A 17845-nucleotide genomic window follows, 5' to 3' on the forward strand; every position below is an offset into this window, starting at 1 on the left:
TTGTCATTATAAGCAAAGGGAAGCTGACTTACTGCAAACTGTTACCTTTTCCTTTTGGCTAAGGCCCAAATCTGTATTTTTAGGTGGGTGATGAACATGAGGCCATGGTCCAAGACTGGACAGAGCTCCCGGGTACCACTGGCTGGAAAGCACGAAGCTGAATGTAAATGATTCCATCAGGCTCTTCGGTTTTGTCTGAGATGGTTTTGTCTCCTGTCCAGTCCACAAGACACGTTTGGTGGATGTGTGACCAGCGCCATACCCTTTGGTTCCTGTCACTCGTCGTCACCTCACCCCGAGCGGCACTTTGCCTCCAGACGTTGCTGACAGCCGATGACTCGCTCGTGTGTTTGGAGAAGGATTTCAGCAGTGAGCTCCTAGATGGCATAGTGATAACAAGTTGTTGCTACTCATCCCTCTGTGGATTAGGCAATGGTTACTTTAGAACCTGTTAAGTGCAGCCCTCAGGCAGCACAAAAAAACCTATATGACTTTTTCATACCATGCGCCTGATAGTGTGATTTAAAGACGGTCGAATAAGACAGAAAGCACGTATGTATAAGATTTGCAACCAGTCTGAGGTTGTGCTCGTGTCCTGGAATGGCACATATGACAGTAGTAGTCGGGTTGAAGTCATTTGAGCTCAGCTTACAGGAGAAAGTTATTATTTGTGATACCATGAGCTAGACAATGAGGCTTTATTCAGTTGGCTTTAATTGTCGGTTTTGCGGCACACTGACCTCAAACATCATCCTTCATTTCGTATCAAGTAGCAAACTTACCTGGTTTATGTCTCAGTCAGTCCCATGTGTTTATGAGCAATGACTTCAAGGGAAAAAGCTGTCTGGAATTATTTTTGCTCCCAGTAGAACCCAGATCCCCCCATTCCCCTCCTCTCACTGGCTTCTTCTTGTGGTTTCTTAGGACTTTCCCTGGCAGAAACACACAACCCTGAGGCTTCAAGAGATCGTATATCAGTGACAGACAAGTCTGCAGTTGCATGAACAAGGAGAAAAGCTTTATTCAATGTGTACAGAGTGCACGGCGGCACCCACCTGAAATTAGGGTAAAACAGGGAGGAGGAGGGGATGAGTGAAGCTGAGAGCTTTTGGGGGCACAACCCCATCACACGTGGCCTTGGGTTCAGCTCGCCGCTCTCCTGAGCCCCGGAGTCGAGGGTCCAGGGCGCTTTTTGCCTTCCTAGCGGGTGGTGAGCGCGACCTGCTCCCGGGAGGAAACCACCTTCCCATCCTGCACCTCCTCCACGATGGTGCGGACCTGGCGGGAGGATGTCATGACTGCAGAAGGAAAGCAGAGGGCCATTATTCAGGGAGCAGGAAGGAGAGGAATGCCTTAACACATTATCAGATGTTGCATGGACTTTTCACTCCATCACCCTGGCAGCTGCTCTCAGAGCAGATCTGTTTGTTAGAAATGTATGCAAATAGGCTCTTACCATCTCTGCCGGAGTGTGAGGACATAGCGGAAGAATACTGGGAAGAGATGCTGCAAGAGAAGGAGAAAACCAGAGACAAGTTAGGGACCAATTGTTTTTGTTGCTGTTGTAACACAGGCTCTGGTTCAGGCAGGAGGAAAGCAGAAAAGGCTGATAGTGGGTGCTGAAACTGCTGCTCTGCTCAGTGTCTCCTGGAGGGCATGGAAGGTGCCTGTTACAGCATCTCACTGCAGACAGAAACCAGGGACAGAGCCACTGGGCATCTGTGGCTGGTAGGAACACAGAGATGAGCCCTGTGCTGAGTCCCCAGACATCACATCCTGGGTACATCACCCGTGTCCTCCCAAACCGCCCTCCCAAGCGCAGCCCCACTACGTACTGGGCGTCCTCGCCCTCCAGCAGCCGGCGGTACGTGGCGATCTCCTGCTCCAGGCGGCATTTGACGTCCAGCAGGACCCTGTACTCCTGGTTCTGCCGCTCCATGTCGCAGCGCAGCTCGGCCAGCTGCTCCTCCACGCCGCTGATCAGCCCCTGCAGCTGGGCCAGCTGGGCGCCATACCGGGCTTCTGTGTCGGCCAAGGTGCCCTCCAGTGCCGCTTTCTGCATGCGGAGGAGAGGGATGGGTTCAGGGGGATGGAGATGGCATCACCCATACACCCCCACCCCATGGCCCTGTATTCATCCCAGCCCCTCGTACCGTGCTGAGCTGGGACTGCAGATCAATCTCCAGGCTCTGGATGGTCCGTCGTAGCTCTGTGATCTCCGTCTTGCCGCTCTGGAGCTGCTCCGTGTTGATGGCCACCTCCCGGTTCAGCTCTTCCGTCTGCAACAAGGCAAGCCCCTTTGGTTCCAGCACAGCGCTGGGTCCCCCCGCCCCGCGGCGCTGCCGGCGACCCAGCCCACCTTGCTGAAGAACCACTGCTCGGCGTCCCGGCGGTTCTTCTCCGCCAGGCTCTCGTACTGCTCCCTCATCTCAGATAGGATCTTGGTCAGGTCAACGCCAGGAGCCGCATCCATCTCCACGCTGATCTCTCCACCCGTCTGCCCACGCAGGGCGTTCATTTCCTGGCGGAAAAGAGACGTGATACAGGTCAGAGAAAAATCCATATATTCCCATCATGACGAATTTCTTATTTACACCCAGCACACGAACCCCACAGACCCTCTTCTGCAGTTTCTATTGGGATTGTTTCCCTCCTCCTTACCCACTAAGGCGTCTCCTGACAACCCTAATTACAGAGACCCTCCTGCACATTCGACCTGACCACTTCCCAAGTGCACAAGGTCTGTTTTGCAGGTCCTGGTTTGAGCCTGGCTCTGCGCTCACCTCCTCGTGGTTCTTCTTGAGATAGGCCAGCTCTTCCTTCAGGTTCTCGATCTGCATCTCCAGGTCAGCTCTGGCCAGGGTCAGCTCGTCCAGGACCCTGCGCAGCCCGTTGATGTCGGCCTCCACGCTCATGCGCAGAGCCTGCTCCGTCTCGAACCTGGGGACACACACACACAGTTGCACCGTGGAGCCCGGCTGATACAGGATTTTTCTTGTTGTTTCTTTTGTTGTATTTCTGCCAAGCATCTTGTATTGAATGTGCATGCACGGCTCGCTGCAGTGCAGGAATATCCAGACAATTGTGCGGGAAGAGATGTACACTTCCGAAATGTCACACTTCTAGTGAGCAGTGACCTGGTGGAGCAACCGCAGTTGCAAAAGGCAAATTTAAATGCCTTAAAGAGCGTGGCTTTGCCCTCCCTTCTCATGAGAGCTCTCAAAGACATTGGACTTACTTGGTCCTGAAGTCATCGGCTGCCAGCCTGGCATTGTCGATCTGTAAGACGATGTTGGCGTTTTCAACAGTTGCGGCAAGAATCTGGCAGGGGATAAAAGAAGGTGAAAGAGTGAGAAAGTGATTCCAAGAAATGTCATGCTGTTGGGGAGGAAGGACCGGAGCAGCGCTGAACCTCCTGCCCCTGGGGCTGGAATTCCACATGGACTCTGCAAAGCGAGAGGCGGGAAGACGTTGGCATGTGGACATGCCACAGCCTGTTGTCCCCGCCAGAGTGGCATCTCCAGAGTCCCGGCAGCACCCTGGGCTTTGTCTGGCAATGCCGAACAGCCCGGTGGAGACTGAAAATACGGGTTGAGGAAGGAGTGCCCTGCGCCTGAATTGTTTTGCTTTCATAATTACACCTGAGGTGCAAATATTTGTTCTGGGATTTTGAAAACGATTGGGCATTTAATGAGCAGTAATTTCTGTAGCCACTGGCTAATGAAAAACTCTCGCTGAGTTGCGATGCTTCAGGGGATGTCCAAGCAATTATCCGGGAATATTGGTGTGGTAATTTCGCAGCTGGGGTGTGGGAGGGGTGGAGAGGGAAGGGTCTCCTTCCCTCTGGACCAGGAGCAGGGGGTTTCTGTGAGACCCAGCACTTCAATGCTCAAATCTGAAGGCAGCTTCTGCCTCCACACGTTTCTGTGCTCCAGCTCATCGCACACCTGACAAGCTGCAATTTAAGGAGAAGTTTCATGTATCGAGGCAAGAGCCCCCACTCCAAGGTGAAGCCCAAGAGAAGGGGAATAGAACTAGAATATTGTAGTGTGTGATTTCCCCCAGGGGCCGATCCTGGGCCTGGCAGCGCCTGCATTGACTCTCACAGACCAGGTACTGTCATTGCCCAACCGCCCACAGCTCCATCCCCTCCCGAGGAGCCGGAGATGACTGAGGCTGCTGTCACCTGCGTAGGCAGCGCTGAAGGACCCGGCAATCAGCTCGGGATGAGTAATGTGAGCAGAGGAGGGCAATGATGGCAGAGTAGGAGATGAAGGACAGATTCTGGTGGTTTTGTTCAAGGACTTTAGTCTAAAATCAGCCAGGGAGCTGCTGAGAATAAAGAAACAGGCTTGGCCATGATTCCATCTACTGCATTTTAGAGCAGGGCACGCACTTGACTTCAGCAGCTCTGAAGCCATCGCCACAGCCCAGTATGTTCTGCCTCCTGGACTTCACTCTTGTGTTTGCACCTCGCAAAGAACACCCATCCTATAGGGCAATTTCTTTTTTAACCTCTACCTTGAGCGTCCTATCAGGCTAGAAAAGGTCTAATTTGTAGGATATTTATGAGAACAACTTAGCATCTCCATTCAGCAGTGAACAGTGCCAAAGAGATAACGAGTCCCTCTCTGCGATGCTTCATCAGGAACCCGGCAAAGGGAGCATCGGGGAAAGGCAGGAGGTGGCTGATGTGGCAGGAGCAGCCTGGAGCATCAGGTAACCCCAACCAGGCTCTGAGAGCCACCGGCTCCTGCCTTCCCACCCCTAACACAGGCACTAGAAAACCCATCTTAGTGCCTTGTGGAGGACAGGATCAAGAAACCGCTGTTCATGAATTATGACTATGATTTCCAAGCATGCTCTTTCTGTTTTCCCATCTCAGCCTAATTACCTGTCATTTGTTAATGCTCTTCCCTTCATCTTATAGGAATGGGGTAACTTTTCCTAACATGACTTCAGTGAAGGTGTCTTGGTTACCACAGCATCCTACCTTGTTCCTGAGCTCCTCGATAGTCCTGTAGTAGGGGCTGTAGTCGCGCTCTGGGCCGGGTCCTTGCTTCTTGTACCACTCCCTGATCTTGACCTCCAGGTCCGTGTTGGCCTCCTCCAGGGCTCGCACCTTGTCCAGGTAGGCAGCCAGCCGGTCGTTGAGGTTCTGCATCGTCTCCTTTTCCCCAGCCTGGAGGATGCCATCGCCGCCTCCAAAGCCGCCTCCAAAGCCACCTCCAAAGCCGCCTCCGAAGCCGGCCCCAAGGCCAGCCCCATAGCTGCCCCCAAAGCCACCGCCGACGCCCCCTCCCACGCTGCTGCAGTAGTTGCCCCCGTAGCCGCTGCCGAGCCCCGAGACGATGCGGGAAGAGACCGAGTAGGTGCCGGAGCCCCCGTGGAGGCTGGGGGCTCTGTACCCTGCGCCCCCCATGCGCACGGAGGAAAGGCGGCTGGAGCCTCCCCCCAGGCCCCCGAAGCCCTTGAGGGAGGTGGAGGAGGAGAATTGCCGGACAGTGGTGCTCATGGCCACGGCTGCGGAGGATGCAGAGACAAATGCAGGTCGGCAGCGCAGGCAGCGAGTGCTCGCTCCCCCTGCCTCGGAGCCCTTTATAACCCGGCCAGGAGGCGTTGCCCGCACCTTTTTTTTCTCTGTTGCATTCCCGGTGATTCTCATCACTCCTAAAATCTGAGCCAACTTCCAGAATCGTCATTTTTGCCTTTGTTCTATTCATAGTGGGGGTTTTTTGTCATATTCCACGAGAAACTTTTTATCCCACAAAGGGCGTCTTTATGCTTCTTCCGTTTCCAAGTAAATAGTCAGGTGTGATTCAAAGGAGGAGGCTCCTTGCTTAGGGCTACATTTTAATTCTGCTTAGTACTGTTAGCTCTGAAATGGAGCTATCCAGGCAGATGGAATAAGTCAGCATCTCTTTTGCTGTGTGTTTGTGTCCCAGTTAGTACAGTTTGCTGTCCCTCCCGACATTGTACACACAGCATGGGAACAGCACCTGTGTCTCAGAGCCCTGGATGTACATCTGCAGTCCCGTGAGTGCGATGGTGCTGGAAGGAACTTGGCTACCGACCCTGGAAATGCAAGTCTGCTCTTTTATCCACAGAGCGAGGGGTGTTCTGGAATGAAAAAGCAAAGAAAAGGGAGTTCATGCTTCAGGGCTCATTCAGTTCTTTGCTTCAGAGACCACCCAGGAGGGGAGGATTATGAAAAGGCAATAAGCAGGGGATGTTTTGTCTTGTTATTTGTGAACGAGAGCTTAGCAAAGTATTCAGAAAGGGCAGGGTATGGCCGCTAGCTGGCATAACTTAAAAATTGTGAGATGCTCCAGGAAAAAAACATGGAATAGCATAAAGCAGATGAAGGGCATGTGGAAAGAAGCTCATGGTCTCTAAGCACTGTGAACCAGAGCTAAAATTGACAGTAGCATAACTTTGGAGGTAATGCTAACGATGCGTTCGGCGATTAACATCTCAATCAGTTGTGAGCAGACAGGACAACTTGGAGTTTGGAATTTACAGCTCCCGTGTAAACAGCATTAGGAGAGCCAAGAGGCTCAAAAACTGATTGCGCCAGGTATGGTCAAGCTCCCCTGTCTGTTCTCCGTCCTGACCTGCGTCACGGGCAGAAACCACAAATCTGAGTGTCACTAGCTAATAATGCAGGGCGTGGAGGAGAAGATATTTCTCATGTGTGTACATGGTGGATTGTTCGACTGCCTTCGCAGACAGGCCCCAACAACCCCTTCCCAACAGCCAAGTTCTTCCTCAGATCATTTGCCAAAGGAGGGGGGAAAGAGAATGGAAATCAGCAACCAAGGTAGCGTTAAAGGGCACAACTCCCTCCCCTCTATCTGAAGAGAGCTGGAAGCGATACAGGAGTGGGATGTGTCCTTGGAATACCAGGAGCTGGCTGCTGTGCAGAAACACAGCTCGGGGTGTTCCCATTTGCCACTGGTGAATGGAGACAAGAGTGGAAAAATGGAGAAGTGGAGTCTCCATCGCGTTTGCTCTGGCCAGAGGTTGGTTCGGTCCCTTGGCAGCAGCATCTTCGTGTCGCGTGAGCTGTGGATCTCGGGTGCGGAGCCAGCGGACGCCCCCGCTCTGCTCGGCCTCCCCAGGTGCGGATGGCGAAGGATCGGCAGCGCGGGGGCGGCCGGGACGTGCCGCTCCGAGGAATGTGCTTCGTCTTCATTTCCGCACCTTCGCCCGGCTGATAGCGCCGATTGTCCCCACAGAGAAAGGGGGTGGTGACAACACCATTTCAGAGCCCCCGTGCTAATCCGGACCCTCAGCCTTGGCATTTCGCAGCTCCCCGCAGATGAACGCCCGTCCCAGTGTTCTGAGGTTAACGGCATATTCCACCTTTACATAAAACTACCTTTTCTTTCATCTTTTGTTTCCTATTTAACCGCTGCGCCATAAAAGTACATGTTGCTCAAAATATCTGTGCTATTTTGATAATACCACAAGGTGGCAATTAAAAGCATGAGGTGTTAATTAAGACTTAAAAAAACATATTAGAAATTCTAAGACATCATTTACATGACCTCCCATTGAACACAACCACAAATGACTTACATATTGTTTGTATCACACCCTCTTTTAAATAAAAGGCTGAGTTTTAAACCAGGTTCTGCCTCTGTTTCATGAGCACATGCACACGATGAGCTTATTTTTCAAACGTTTCAAAATCAGAACTCAAGTTCTATGGCATAAGTGTTATTTTATGGTACTAAATGGGTGTTTAGACGTGAAATTTTGTCTTAATTCAGGAGGAAAATGAAGTTCTGGCTCCAAACATATGTATTGGCAGGCCCAGTAGATTAAACTCCCTGGACAAAAACACTTGTCTGATTATTTTGGGGTTTCCTAAGGTCAGGACTAATCAGGGTTTCCTAAGGTCAGGTCTAATTATTAACGCTTAAGGCAGGAGAGAGTCGGCATGTGCTTTCCACACCTCCCTCACAATTTGCAGCAGCAGGAGTAATTAAAAGTGGGGGATTTTGTTAGCAAAGTGTTATTTGTCATTTCTACAGCAACATGGGGGCACACGGGTTTTTCCAGGAGGAAAACTGAAAGTGAGAATGAATTTGAAGGGGACACATTCAGCATCCCCATGCTGGGAGCAGAGCGGTGGAGATGATGGACTGTGGGCATCCTCTCAATATTTTGAAAAAAACCCAAACTTTCTCTTATTTCCCCACAAATACCTGGCAGATTTGCAGGAAAGGGGTCATAAAGCTGCAGGGTCAGCTCTATTCTTACACACGTTCTGTGGCGCTTCTCTGAATCATCCCATCGATTTGGAAGTTTGATTTATGAAGTAATAAAAGTGACAGAATCCAGCCAGGAATGTGTCTGAACTGGCTTTCCAGGAACGGCTGGGCCAGCTGATGGCAACGCCAGCTGCTGCTCAGGAACAGGCACCGACAGCCTGGCCATGCCACAAATCACTCCCAAAACAAGGTTTTAATTTATTTTACTTATTTAGACCATACCCACCACCGCCCATCACTTGTTTTCCTCACCCTTTAGTGGTGCCTTGGGAAGCAAGAATTAAACGAGGGTGAGTTTATATTCCTGGGGTGGAACCAGCTGTTGTTTCCCTGCCACATCTGTGGCTTAATACAAAGCAACGAGACCAGCCCGTGCTTTGCACGAGTACGAAACAAAGCTTTATTTGGTTTCTGAGCAGGGCACAGCGCTTAGAGAAGGGGTGAGGGAAGTAGTGGGGGTGATGAAAGGAGAAGGTGCTTTTCGTGATCTGCGTAGCCAGAGCAAATAAACTGGGACCTTCTTGTGCTTTGCTGTGCGTGGTTTGCAGCGAACCGGGCGGCCGCCTCAGTGGGCAGCCTGGGTGATCTGCTCACGGGAGGAAATCACCTTCCCATCCTGGACCTCCTCGAAGATGGTGCGGATTTGGCGGGTGGTTACAGGTCCTACAACGGAGAAACAAGGGACCGTTATTTACAGGGCATGAAGGAGAAAGTGTCTTAAAGATTTTCATGTTGTTACCAACGACCGCCTCAGAAACCCATTCTAACCACCACATCACTACTCATAAATACTTTATTATATAGTTAGTCTAAACTGATGATCTTCTGAAACATTTTTTGGTGTATCCTAAGAGTGGCTAATGTCGATTCGCTTTTTGAAAACATAACAAAATAGTGATTTTAGTAAATTGGTAAAAAGAATATGTGCTAAGAAAGTGGGCAAGGATATGACAGAGCTATGTGTGATCAGTGCTTCAGCCAATACTCGTTCTTACCTTCTTTCACAGGCTGCGGGGTGTAGGAAATGCTGCAGGAGGAGAAAAGAAAAAGAATGGTCAGAAAGATAAATGAAGTGAGTAGCCTCTGAGACAAAATCTTTATTTAAAACCCCGCCTTTTCTTCTGATACCAGTATGTGATTAAAATGCCTTCTGGAAGCTGCCTCGTGTCAAAACTTAAAGGAAGAACACGCTAAGGATGGATGTGTGCCATGGGGATTCAGGAACAACGGCAGCGCGCATCCCCGCCGCACCAAGCGGCAGCGGTACCCGCTCCTTCCCAGCATCGGACACTGGGGCGATGGGCAGCGGATCCCAGGGATGCTGCAGCGCTGGGATAACCCCTGGGCTGTTCTGGGCGAGTAGGACTGAAAAAGGAAACTCTGCGGCATGTCATGGGCCAGGAAACACGCTGCCAGGACCCTCCAGGGAATGCAGGTTGTTCTTTTTTCATTCCCTTTGCTCTTCCTCAAGCCGCCCTCCCAAACACAGCCCCGCTACGTACTGGGCATCCTCGCCCTCCAGCAGCCGGCGGTACGTGGCGATCTCCTGCTCCAGGCGGCATTTGACGTCCAGCAGGACCCTGTACTCCTGGTTCTGCCGCTCCATGTCGCAGCGCAGCTCGGCCAGCTGCTCCTCCACGCCGCTGATCAGCCCCTGCAGCTGGGCCAGCTGGGCGCCGTACCGGGCTTCTGTGTCGGCCAAGGTGCCCTCCAGCGCCGCTTTCTGCGTGCGGAGAAGAAGGACGGGTTCAGAGGGACGGAGATGGCAGCAGCCATACGCCCCCCACCCCATGGCCCTGTATTCATCCCAGCCCCTCGTACCGTGCTGAGCTGGGACTGCAGATCAATCTCCAGGCTCTGGATGGTCCGTCGTAGCTCTGTGATCTCCGTCTTGCCGCTCTGGAGCTGCTCCGTGTTGATGGCCACCTCCCGGTTCAGCTCTTCCGTCTGCAACAAGGCAAACCCCTTTGGTTCCAGCACAGCGCTGGGTCCCCCCGCCCCGCGGCGCTGCCGGCGACCCAGCCCACCTTGCTGAAGAACCACTGCTCGGCGTCCCGGCGGTTCTTCTCCGCCAGGCTCTCGTACTGCTCCCTCATCTCAGACAGGATCTTGGTCAGGTCAACGCCAGGAGCCGCATCCATCTCCACGCTGATCTCTCCACCCACCTGCCCGCGCAGGACGTTCATTTCCTGGACGAAAAGAGAAACACATCTTTATACAATCCAACAATCGGCACATAAGGGTTTTCCTCTCAAGACAGAGTTCTTCAGGAAAGGTAGCATCCTTCAGTAAGTATTTCTAGGGCAGATCAGCAGGGAGCAAACTGGCACCTTCACTCCACAATCACAAATAAAATAACCTAAATGCTCATGAAATCTACATTTAGATCTGTGTTCTTTCAGAGAATAAATCAGAGCTTTGTTCCTCAGGAGATAAACCTCCCAGGCCTGAAGCTGCTGGGACTGTTAATGAATCTCTAACAGCTACAGTGGTCATTACTGGAATAACAAGTGGTTTTATACGGGCTCTGGAGAGGATGCTCTGCTATCCAGAATGCATCATCTCTGCTTCCCTGCCAACACATCTCATCTTCCCACCTAGCAGTTTAAAACTCAGCATAGTCTTCAAAGTTGGACCAGACCTCGTATTTCTGGGCCCAGGCTGGACTTTTTTGAGCCTGTCTCTGCGCTCACCTCCTCGTGGTTCTTCTTGAGATAGGCCAGCTCCTCCTTCAGGTTCTTGATCTGCATCTCCAGGTCAGCTCTGGCCAGGGTCAGCTCGTCCAGGACCCTGCGCAGCCCGTTGATGTCGGCCTCCACGCTCAGGCGCAGAGCCTGCTCCGTCTCGAACCTGGGGACACAAGAACAGTCGCAAGAGTCACGCAGGATCTTGCCCAGCTGGGGACAGAGCATCTCAGTGCCACTGGTGTCGTGTCAGTGCTGCCCGACCCCGATGGTGCGTGGACAACCTTCTGGTGGTGGATGCTGGTGAACATGGGAACAACTGATACAACAGTGCCCGTCTGAGTTCGTAGCATCACCTTGACCCTGACATTACTGAGCCTTGTTACTAGTCCTGGGCTTTGCTGAGCTACACACACCCAAGTTAAAGTGGAAGTTCTGTGTGCAGGACAGCTCGTACCACAGAGAAACAAGCAATGGGAATAAAACGTTGAAAGTTTTGATGGAAGCAAAATCCCTAAGCACCTATAGATTTAAATAACCAGCTGCTTTGGAAATCACACCTTCATTTTGAAGGCTTAGTTTCCACATTGCCTGTTTGAGGTTGAGATGGGGTTTTCTCCCCATTTCATTAAACATCTCTGCAGCCTTTGTTCCATTTTTCCAGGAGATGTGGCTTACTTGGTCCTGAAGTCATCAGCGGTCAGCCTGGCGTTGTCGATCTGCAGGAGGAGGTTGGCGTTGTCGACTGTGGCCCCCAGAACCTAGAGGGTGGAGGGTAAAGAAAAAGCACTAAATGAGTGTCAGGAGCTTCTCCTGGGTGACCAAGGGACGGGAACACGAGTGAGACTGTCAGGACAGGAATAGTTTTGGGGAAGATTGGGATTTCTTCAGCAGAAGCATGTCTTGAATCAGGACACAGCTGGGACTGGCTGCAGGAAGGGGCTGATTCCTCTGTGACATTCCCCTCCAAAAATCCTTCAGTGAGGATCTCAAAAGCCACCTAAGGTGTGTGAGGTTTGATGGTGGTGGCATTTGTTCCTACGGTTCAGGGGCAAGAAGGAATCAGCTGCTCCCCCATCCACAGCATCACATGTGGCTCTTCTGGCAGGACAGACAGACCAGCAGGTGCTTGTGCTTGGCAAACCTTGTTCCCACTTGTTTGGAGATGGATTTAGTTTTTTGACTGCAGAAATGGAGCAAAATGCACTGATTTTTATATTACAAAACCAGTAACAATTAATCCTCACTGGGACAAGATTCAAGTCAGAGTCTGGGAGGACATCAGGAGAGAAAATGTATTCCCTGCATCATTCCCAGCGCTCCAGCTGTACACTGCCTTCCTTCGTGTTTACTGGGGACAATTCTTTGCCTGAATGTTCACAAATACAACATCAGTGTTTCACTTCATGCACACCTATAATTTTCCCTGCACATTTATTTTAAGCTCAACAAAAATATGCATCATCAATACAGACTTGACTCTCATTATGTCTTTTTGCATCACACCCTTTTACATCTGCTTCTTCCAGAGAAAACTGCCGTGTGTTCCATCTAGAAGGATGCCATCAAAAGCTGACACTAAGAAATATCCAGCCTGGTGCTCTGCACGTGTATCCGAGACACTTTTAATGACATAATTAGCTTTTACTAATTACAGAGGTAGCAATTAGTGTTCCTGCATCCTCTCTGATAACAGGACATCCCACTGTGCTAATCACAGCATCCTACCTTGCTCCTGAGCTCCTCGATAGTCCTGTAGTAGGGGCTGTAGTCGCGCTCTGGGCCGGGTCCTTGCTTCTTGTACCACTCCCTGATCTTGACCTCCAGGTCCGTGTTGGCCTCCTCCAGGGCTCGCACCTTGTCCAGGTAGGCAGCCAGCCGGTCGTTGAGGTTCTGCATCGTCTCCTTTTCCCCAGCCTGGAGGATGCCATCGCCGCCTCCAAAGCCGCCTCCAAAGCCACCTCCAAAGCCGCCTCCGAAGCCGGCCCCAAGGCCAGCCCCATAGCTGCCCCCAAAGCCACCGCCGACGCCCCCTCCCACGCTGCTGCAGTAGTTGCCCCCGTAGCCGCTGCCGAGCCCCGAGACGATGCGGGAAGAGACCGAGTAGGTGCCGGAGCCCCCGTGGAGGCTGGGGGCTCTGTACCCTGCGCCCCCCATGCGCACGGAGGAAAGGCGGCTGGAGCCTCCCCCCAGGCCCCCGAAGCCCTTGAGGGAGGTGGAGGAGGAGAATTGCCGGACAGTGGTGCTCATGGCCACGGCTGCGGAGGATGCAGAGACAAATGCAGGTCGGCAGCGCAGGCAGCGAGTGCTCGCTCCCCCTGCCTCGGAGCCCTTTATAACCCGGCCAGGAGGCGTTGCCCGCGCTTTTCGTCACCCCTGACAGCCAGAGCCAAATTCCAGAATCATCATTTTTCTCTCCCCAGTTTCACGTCTTTTGTCACATCGTGGTAGCAGCAGCACCGCGGGACACTCGGGATTTCCCTCCGCCGCGTTCCCGGCACCCGGCGTGATTCAGAGCGAAGGCTCCCGGCCCGCAGCGATGTTTGAGCATTTCAGGGTTGCACCTGAGCTGCACAGAGCTGCTCGCTCCAGCTCCACCCCGCTGCTCCCTCGGGAAGTAACACAAGTGAATCCTCTGTGATACACCAAGCCCCCAGCGCCTTATATCATTAAAAATCTACAAATCTATGTATTTGCTTTTTTTAAAGAGCCTAAATCCAACAAAAGCTGCTGACTTAAAAGCTCTGCACATCCATAATCTTCATCTGGGCCAACCCAAAGGCAGATGGAAATTTTCCCGTCAGGACCTCTATCCAAGGACAAGCACAGACCTGGCGGTATTTGTGTACTGATACCATATTTGGCAGAAATCTCGCGGCTCAAAAGAGAAGAAACTCCAGTAATTTCTGCTTACGTACTGGTCTGCAGAGACTGGAAAGTCCCTACAGTAGTGGCTTTTCAGTCCATTCAAAAGGCAGATGCCTGATGTTTCCTGGTGGCACCTGCTTTGCTGCGTCACCTCTCGCAGCTCCACAGCAGCAACCTGTGACTTCTAAAACAACTGGAGAAGCTAAAAACTTCCCTGCCACAATTTCTCCTATCTCGTTGCTGGGGCAGGTTTTAATGCTTAAACAGTCTAAATCAGAGAAAAAGGATTGAAGCTGTGTTAGACACCCACTGCGGGGACATGTTATGTGCAATTCCGGATGGGAAAAGTACCATCAACTCTTATCAGTGCTTATCTCTGCGTGCAAATGCGCTTTTTCCTGCAAGAGCCAATGCTAATGTAACTCAGCAGGACCAGCAGCGCCTGTATCAAAAGTACTGATGGGCAAAGCGCAGACACGCAAGGAGCAAGAAACGGTGACCACCTGGGAGGCTGGGACGGGACAAAGATGTGCAGAGATGAGGCAATGCGGCCATCCCAATAGCCACACCTGCATCCTGCTATTAAGGGATTGAGCACAGGGATTAGAGTAATGCAGCTGGACAGGTATTAGCGTGAAAACGAAACAAACCAGAGAACCGGGGAGGGAGAAACTGCACTGTTTTATTCTTTGTTGGGTAAAACAATAAATAAAAATCCTTTACTGATGTGGCGCCAGCTCTTGCAGTGCATGGTAGGAAATCGCACGCCCAACCTGCTGGCCAGCCCGGCTCCAGCAATGTCACTCTCGGATAAGAGAAGTTGTTTTTTCTTTTAGCGGAGGTGCCTGTGAGGTAGCAAAAGAGAGTTTATAGGGATTAGGAACCCTTTTGTGCTTTCTCTCCTGTGGTGATCTCCTTCCTTCCCGCAGCCCCTCTGGCTGTTTTCACATTCTCAGGCACTTAAGTGATTCTGAAGTTGCTAAGAAGTTCCCAGGGCCTCACCCTTGGTAATTCACAGTGCCTCCTTTCTTTCATCTGTTCCCTGAAGGACACAATAACAACAAGGCTTTATCTGCATCGCTATTAGATCTCAAGGGCTTAATAGGGAGTCACGTTCTCTTTCTTTAGCAGCTCCAGTGTGATTTTTCTGGGCGGCCACCGAGGAAGCGGCTTAACCAGAAAGAGCCTCCAGATCCTCTTAGTCGCAGGCTCTGGGCAGCATCGCCTCACAACCCATCGGCTTCAGATTTGGATTTTTGACTCCCCAAGCTGCAAAATCCGGGGATTTGGGATTTGGAGGAAAATATGGGACATGGGAGCAACCCCAGGCAGAGCGTGTGAATCACAGAATCCCAGAATGTCAGGAGTTGGATGGGACCTGGAAAGCTCATCCAGTGCAATCCCCCCATGGAGCAGGAACACCCAGATGAGGTTACACAGGAAGGTGTCCAGGCGGGTTGGAATGTCTGCACAGAAGGAGACTCCACAACCCCCCTGGGCAGCCTGGGCCAGGCTCTGACACCCTCACCGGGAACAAGTTTCTTCTCATATTTAAGTGGAACCTTTTGTGTTCCAGTTTGTACCCATTGCCCCTTGTCCTGTCACTGGTTGTCACCAGAAGAGCCTGGCTCCATCCTCCTGACACTCCTCCTTTAGATATCTGTGAACATGAATGAGTCCCCCCTCAGTGTCCTCTTGTCCAGCTCCAGAGCCCCAGCTCCCTCAGCCTTTCCTCACACGGGAGATGCTCCACTCCCTGCAGCATCTTGGTGGCTGTGCTGGACTCTCTCCAGCAGTTCCCTGTCCTGCTGGAACTGAGGGGCCACAACTGGACACAAGATTCCAGGTGTGGGTGATGGTGCTTGGCTTGCAGTGAAATCCCAGGGCAAGCTGTGAGGGTGCGGACCAGCGTTCCCCTGGCCCGGCTCCCTCCGCAGTGTGGGGTGCGGGATTGCCCAACAGCCGCCGTGTGCGAGCCGCGCTCAGGTGCCATTCCTTGGCCACCCGTGCTCCGAGTCCTTCCAGATGTGCTCGCTTTGCTCGTGTTCGCTCCGGCAAACACCTTCCTGCTCCAGGCATTTCCCAGGTGGGCCAAACACTGTGCTGTGGGTCCTGTCCCCCTGCTCACGTCACCCTCACATTTTAGGCCAAGTTACAAGTTATCCTGGAGGTGACAGCTGCCCTCAATTACGCAAAGCCCAGCCACAGCCCTAGAGGAGGAAATACCTGGGTTTAGGGCTTTTCTTGCTGCATTATCACAACCTCAGCCCATGGTTAAGCTTTTATATTACAGCTGGCCCAGGAGCCTAAGAGATCTGGAGATTGTCCTGCAATATCAGCTTTTTCTGGTGTTTTCTGACCCATTTTCTTGCCAATCAGCTTCTGCGCTGACCTCTGGCTGAGCTCCTCAATAGTAATTCCCAAACCGGCCCCGCTCTAATAAGAGAAACCCTTAGCCCAGAGTTTCCCCTCGACACCAGCTCTGTCAATAGAGCATGATAATACACACTAGCATGCACCACTTCAGCTGTTTTATGGTACCAGAAGAATTCAAGCTCCCGGGCTCTCCTGAAACACTCACCCACAGTAAATTCCCTTGAGATTAAAAAAGAAGAAAAGCCTCAGAGTGTTCAGGAGATGGTATCAGAGGCTGTTCCAGCAAGAAGCACGCCATAGATGCTATCTCTGTGTGCTGCAGGGGAATAAAGAACTCAACTCCTCGGGTTGGCATGGGGAGGTGAAATTATAGGTTGGGGTGGACAAGCAGTGCACACAGTGTGGGGAGGGCTGGTGTCAAAAGGCCAGGGTCGGTGAGTTGCGTTTGCCTCAAACAATAACACTTAATTGCGCTTTTCATGCAATGAATAAGAGCTAATTAGGAGTCATTGGTTTCACCTGTGGGGCAGCTTCTCCTGAGTGCTTTTCACAGCAATTCAGAGCTAGGTAGGAACCAGCTAAAGAGGAGCGGCAGGCACAGGCTTTCCCCTTGCTGACAGCTTCGCTCTGGAGGTTTGAACACCAGCAAGGTGGGTAATAAATATATCAAGGTGTGGAGTGAAGTATGCTGTCTGTGTTTCTATCCCAGCTGCTGATTCTTTATCATCTTCTGGGACATGTCCTGACAGCCCCTACGTTATCTGGAAAAACGCGATCCTGGATCTGTTACCATGAAAGGAAACTTTACGGTGTGTCTGCAATGGAAACTCCTTCTTGGCAGGCTTGGGGTGTTCAGCATCTGCCAAGGTTGGCCCCAGCTGTGGGGTGACGCTCACCCCGTTTTCCCCTGCTGTGAGAATGGAGGGCACGGGCAGCACAGCCTGGTCTATCAGCTGCAGAAGGGAGGAGGCAGCAGTGGAAACAGGGGGGCAAAGGACTGACCAGAGGGACAACCAGGAGTGTGATTCTGCATTGTCTGGGCTCCAAACTGGGTCCTGCCTCCATCGGCAGCCCAAGGAGTCCCGTGTTGGGACCACATTGGGTTCTCGACAACCCCTGTTCTGCTCTTGGTGAATATGGAAGAGGGTGATGCTCCTCCATGCCCCACACTATTTGCAGAGCAGCAGGTGAGGTCCTGGCCCCACATCCTTTGATGCTTCACAAGCCACCTCCACCTTGCTGGAGCACAGACCCGCTCGCCAGCCTGAGACCCGCTCTGCACATTTCGGCACAGCGTGTGTCACTGAGATCCCTATACGGGAGTGATTCCCAGTGAATCAGCGCTGCCATTGCAGCCAGTTCACACGCTCCGTTGCTCAGCTGCAGTGTGAAGCGGTGTAGTCAGTTATGGGAGCGGTGTGGTTATCAGAGCGGTGTAGTTATGGGAGCGGTGTGGTTATCGCTGCTTTGCTTTGGGGTCACAGACCTGTCTGGCACTTGATGGTCTTTCAACAGATGGTTCAGGCTCGTCCCCCAGCTTCATCCTCACTGCCACCCAAGCACTGTGACCGCCCAGCATGCTGTCAGCTCACCCAGATGAAGGATGTCTGAGCGCTCCTTTTCTGCTGGCACGTTTTA

At 52.1% G+C, this 17845-nt stretch overlaps 1 protein-coding gene across 1 annotated transcript; it reads right to left on the reverse strand.

Annotated features, from left to right (window-relative positions):
• Positions 1 to 1200: 1200 nt before the first annotated feature.
• On the reverse strand, positions 1201 to 13213 carry LOC308049878 (uncharacterized protein; the record flags this gene model as incomplete). Its single annotated transcript, XM_080359748.1, has 17 exons — positions 1201 to 1298; positions 1457 to 1506; positions 1836 to 2056; positions 2154 to 2279; positions 2360 to 2521; positions 2784 to 2940; positions 3239 to 3321; positions 4994 to 5523; positions 6075 to 6120; positions 8857 to 8942; positions 9275 to 9306; positions 9782 to 10002; positions 10101 to 10226; positions 10307 to 10468; positions 10973 to 11129; positions 11642 to 11724; positions 12692 to 13213. 17 exons carry the CDS (start codon positions 13211 to 13213, stop codon positions 1201 to 1203), a joined length of 2862 nt encoding a protein of 953 aa, XP_080215874.1.
• Positions 13214 to 17845: the final 4632 nt, after the last annotated feature.

The sequence above is a fragment of the Nesoenas mayeri genome (assembly GCF_963082525.1).
Source record: "Nesoenas mayeri genome assembly, chromosome: 26".
NCBI lineage: Eukaryota > Metazoa > Chordata > Aves > Columbiformes > Columbidae > Nesoenas > Nesoenas mayeri.